Raw genomic sequence first — 5,457 nt, forward strand, 5'->3', positions numbered from 1 at the left:
GATGTCAGTTATGGTCTCTTTGGGGTATATTCCCAGTACTGGAATTGCTGGGTCAAATGGTATCTCTATTTGCAACTTTTTGAGAAAGCACCATATCGCCTTCCACAGTGGTTGCACCATTTTACACTCCCTCCAACAGTGAATATGGGTTTCACTTTCTCTACAACCTCGCCAGCATTTGTTGATTGCTGTTCTGTTAAATTTTGCTATTCTGACTGGGGTGAGATGAGATGATATCTCATAGTTGTTTTGATTTGCGTCTCTCTTATAGCTAGGGATTTTGGACATTTCCACATGTGCTTGTTGGCCATCTGAATGTCTTCTTCAGTGAAGTGTCTGTTCATATCCTGTGACCATTTTCAATTGGATTATTTACCTTTATCTTGTGGTGAAACGTGGTAACTTTTAATAAAGTGCTTTTTAAAAAAGAACCATTCTTTGTTCCCCCCTTTGTATACCATTGACTCGGATCCAACTGGCACAGGAGGAGATTGCCCCTCCTTCTCCAGCGGAGCATCTGGTGCATTTGAACCATGCTTCTTCGAGATTGCAGCGCAGTTTCTTGCCATTAGGCCACCAGAGTTCCCTTAGCAGTACTGTTCTAGTGTGTGTGTGTGTGTGTGTACCATCAGATTGGATCTGACTGGTACAGGAGGAGATTGCTCCTCCTTCTCCACCAGAGCATCTGGTGGATTTGAACCACATACCTCTGCGATTGGCACAGGATAGAGCAGGGTTTAGGGCTGTTGTACATAGGGTTGCTATGAGTCGCAAGCGACTTGATGGCACATAACAATAACAACCTCTAGGATTGCAATGCAGCTTCTTGCCACTAGGCCACCAGAGCTCCCTAGCAGTACTATTCTTAATAGTCAAAATGTGAAAATACCTCACATGTTTGCCAACGTATGGATAGACAAAATGTGATTCTATAATGGAATATTATTCAGGCATAAAAAGGAATGAAATAATGTTTGCTAAATATGCGTATATTTTGAAAACATCCTAAGTGAAAAAAGCATAAAGAACACATTATATAATTTCTTATATCAAATATCCAAAATAGTCAACTTCAAAGAATAGAAAGTATTAGTGGTTTTCAGGGGCTGGAGGAAGGAGATAAAGGGGCAGGATAGGTGTTATTATTTCTTTTTTTATGTTTTCTTTTTGAAGTGATGAGAAATGTTCTATAATTAGATCATGAATATAAACTTCTTGATAAATAGGTGACTGGCAGATTAGATGATAGAATAGCTAATATTAAAACATTCAGAGAATCACTTTAAATTTTGTTTGGTATTCTACTTGTTACTATTGGCTGAGATTTTTTTATTGTACAGAAATTTGTTAAATAATAGGAAAAATCATAGAATTAGGGGCAAACAGGTTTTGAAGTACAGTGTAAAATGAACTTCAGTGCATAATGTTTTGTTAGAAATCTGTATATAGAAAATGATCAGTGTCGAAAAATCTTGTTTCTCTAGTAAATATGAGTGGTGTGAAAGGGAAATTTATAATGAATATAACTATGAGATATTTTACAGATTAGCTTCAGAATTTAAAGTGATTAGGTCAAAGATAAAGGGAATTAACATACATACCAGCAGTAAATGTTTGCCTAGCCATTTGTTAATTTTTGAAAATATTTTTAAAGATGGAGATGAAGATGATGAGGATGAAGAAGAAGATGAAGCTGGGCCACCTGAAGGATATGAAGAAGAGGAAGATGAGGATGAAGATGACGATGATGAGGAAGCAGGCTCAGAACTGGGAGAGGGAGAGGAGGAAGTAGGCCTCTCATACTTAATGAAGGAAGAGATCCAGGTGAATAGACACTTTTTATCTACACCTAAAAGTAATTTTTTAGGCATAGGGATACCTATCCGTGAAAAGAAAATCATGTGGAAATCTGTTAATTGTTTCTTAGGCTATGTATGTATCATCTGCCTTTCTTTTTCTCACTATTATGTACCCTGTGTTTTATCCAAATTGTAAATACTTTTGATTTTAACTCTTGAATTTTTTTTAAATCAAAATTAATTCTCTCCTCAGGAACATAGTGTGATGGAAATATTTTGCAGATAGTTCTTAACCTAAGTTTCTGTATTTATGAAATTATTTTTTATGAAAATAATTTCTGAAAATATTTATGAAAGGATTATTGTAAAGAATTAATAATAATTTGTATTACATTTAAATACATGTAAAGTATCTCAAGAAAACTTGCCTTTCCTTGAACTGCCTCTTGGTGATGCTTTTTTAATATATTGCTTTCTAAATAGTTTATTTGAATATATAGCAACTATCACTCCTTTGCTGTGTTGCCTGGGTGATCATATCATCAGCCAGCTTAAAATGCTTTAATGGTTTCCCTGTTACTAAGATCTTTGACTTGGCATACAGGGCTTTTTATTATATATTATAACTTCCTACCTCATCTCCCTCAGTACTAAATTAAGTTGTTGCCTATAATTGCAAACTGTTTCTCTTCTTTATGTCTGTATATATGTATTTTCCTTTTATCTCAACTGTTTGACACTTTTTTCTTCCATCGAGGTAAACATAAGCATGGTTAAGCTTGTATAGTATACTAACTTTATGTACTTCATTAATTTTCACATATATAGTATACTTGCATAATCACTGCCCAATCATACCTAAAAAACCACAACCATAGTGTCAGTTGCAACTCATGTCAACCTTTCATCTGTTCCTGAGGCTGTAAATCTTAACAGGGGAAGACTACTCTTTCTTTTCAGATCTGCTGGTGAATTTGAACTAAGTGCTATTTTGTTACTTTGTTTTTGATTTGTTCTACACCATCTGAGCAATCATGCCTGGTAAACTTCCTTTTATCTTTAAAAACTCAGAACTCCCTAGTGGCAGGAAGCTGCACTGCAATCCCAGAGGTAAAAACTCAGAACTGTAGAGTTGTGTCATTATTAAAGCTTTCTTTGATTTTTTTTTAGTCACTCAGACCTTTGAACCTTGATTAGGCTTCTGCCAGTGTGCTTCGTAGTAACTTGTTTGACCACTTGCTGCTATGTGGTAAGCTCCTCAAGGGCAATTTATTGTTATTAGGTGCAGTTGAGTCAACATAGCGACCCTTTGAACAACAGATATTAATATTTTTTATCTTGTCATCTAGTACACTGACTGACACATAATAGGTTCATGAGAAATGTCAATTGACTTTGTCAAATGATCATTATTATTAGCCCCTGTGAATTTAGAAAAGTCATTTTCCTAATTACTGAGTTTTTAGAATTCAGTATTTTCCCAGGTAAAAATATTATTTCTCATTTAGATTAGAAATTATTGTTTGTTCTCCTAATGACTTTCACATTGGTTGAATAGATAATATTCACTGATTAATCATAATTTTTTCTTGTTGTTGTATATTGTTGAGTTGGAACCAACCCATAGATGACCCTCAAGTGGACTTTCAGAGGCAGTAAATCTTCTGAGATGTAGCTGGTGAAGGATTTGAATAGTGTGCCTTTGAGATTGCAGCGCAGCTTTTTACCACCTACCCACAAAGAAAGAATGTACTTTCTTATAGAAGAAGTCATCTTTTTCAGTTTATATCATCATACAGTACAGCATGAATATTTTCACCTGAAGTTTTATTTATTTAGTAAATTAATGGATTCATGTTCCTTTGATTCATGGTCTTTTGGTTTTTTCCTGCCAATGATTCTCCCTTGAGTACTTAATTTTTAAAAATGACTTGTAGCTACCTTGAAATATTAGTTTTATCATTCCACTGAGTATTGAAACAGAGTAGCCAAAACTGACACTGTCAAATAGAGAACAAAAATTTCCAAGAATATATATAACATTAAGTCAGTGTAGGGGTATGGTAATAAAAATGAACTCTTGACTTTAGAAGCTAAGTATCAAAGGACACATCAGAGACTACTGATATGTAAAAAGAAATTAGAAGGAAATAAAAATCATCTGATTAGCTGATTTTGAGTCTTATGTTTTCCTATTCGAGCTTTTTATAGGCAAGGAATTAATTTATATTAGTGTAGAATATTTCATTAAAAATGAGATGGAGACTTCAGGAAAGTTAGGGAAATAGTGTGCAAAGGTCCCTGGGTAGCATAAATAGTTGCTACTTAAATAGTTGCTAGGTTCACTGGAGCAGTTTTACTTTGTACGACATAACTTATTTAGGTGGAACTGACTCATAGCTGACCTTCCAGCTGGTTTCCCAAGAGTGTAAATTGTACAGAATGAGATTGCCCATCTTTCTTCTGCAGAACTGCTGGTGGATTTGAACTACCAGAGAGGTGCCATCTTTGAGTTAATTGTGCAATTCAGGCTATACCACCAGAGTGCCCTTTGAAAGATAAAGGGTCATTATTAGTTAGAATAAACTTGATGACCATGAGTTTTGTAATCCAGTACAAATGAAACATTTTAGGGGAGCTCTGGTGGCCTAGTGGCAAGGAGCTGCAACTATAATCCCAGAGGCACAGGGTTCGAATCCACCAGATGCTCTGCCGGGAAAGGAGGGACACTCTCCTCCTGTAACAGTCAGATCTGATTTGATGGTACACGCACACAAAAATAAAAAAAAAAAAAAGAAACATTTTTATTTTCCACTAATAAAGAAAAGAGAACTCTACTGAGTAAGGCATTAGACTACCAACCCAAAGGCATTCAGTTCAAGTCCACCAGTGCTCAATGGAAGAACGAGTCCCCTTTTCTTGTGATTGATGCCCTGTGAAAACCCGCTGGAGTTAGTCAGCTGTTAGTCAGTTCCGACTCCACATCAGTGATTTTGAGTTTTTTGAAGGAAAGGAGTATAGTCTTTGCTAAGCACTCTGGTGAAATTGATGATTGCTTTCCAGAGGGTGACTAAGGGAGAAAAGGTCTAAAAATGTGAATGAATTAGTCTTTAATCATTTTGTTTAGAACAAAACTCAGAAAGAATTTGCTTTTTAGATCTAGGTTTTTCTAACTTTAAAAGAAATAAACATGATTATTATCTGAAATTTTAAGAAACATGTTTAAATATCCTCTTCATTCCTTTCAGATAGTAAAAGTCTAAAATACATTTCTCTTTTCCTCTCCATTACTTTTCTCTCTTCCTTTAATTCTGCTCTTTGCTGTGTTTTTTTTTTAAACTGTTTACAATCTCAATTATTCTTTTTGCTTCCGTACTTGCTGGTGTCTACTTATATTTAATATTATATTTTCCTTTTATTGATTGGAAAGGAGGAGGTCCAAAAGGATAAAGTAACTTTTTAACACATGACTACTAATTTGGAGTTAGAGTTTTGGTAATTTTTACTTTGACGTATAAAATAAAGGCCCTGGTTTAGAAATAGTCTGAAGTTACTCTGCCCAATATGATAGCCAATAGCTATATGTGAGTTTATGTTTACTAAGAAAAAAAAATCAGTTCTTTATTTTCATTGGTCATGTTTCAGATCTTCAGTCACT

General features: G+C 34.8%; 1 protein-coding gene across 1 annotated transcript in view; it reads left to right on the forward strand.

Moving 5' to 3' along the window:
- Window positions 1-1,807, forward strand: part of ANP32E (acidic (leucine-rich) nuclear phosphoprotein 32 family, member E) — an 8,016-nt gene extending 6,209 nt beyond the window's left edge. Inside the window, 1 exon segment of the mRNA XM_006903810.1 lies at window positions 1,655-1,807. Coding sequence (XP_006903872.1) covers window positions 1,655-1,807 — 153 coding nt within the window.
- Window positions 1,808-5,457: the final 3,650 nt, after the last annotated feature.

The sequence above is a fragment of the Elephantulus edwardii genome, unplaced genomic scaffold, assembly GCF_000299155.1.
Source record: "Elephantulus edwardii isolate Elephantulus edwardi_28Jun2011 unplaced genomic scaffold, EleEdw1.0 scaffold00384, whole genome shotgun sequence".
NCBI classification, from domain to species: domain Eukaryota; kingdom Metazoa; phylum Chordata; class Mammalia; order Macroscelidea; family Macroscelididae; genus Elephantulus; species Elephantulus edwardii.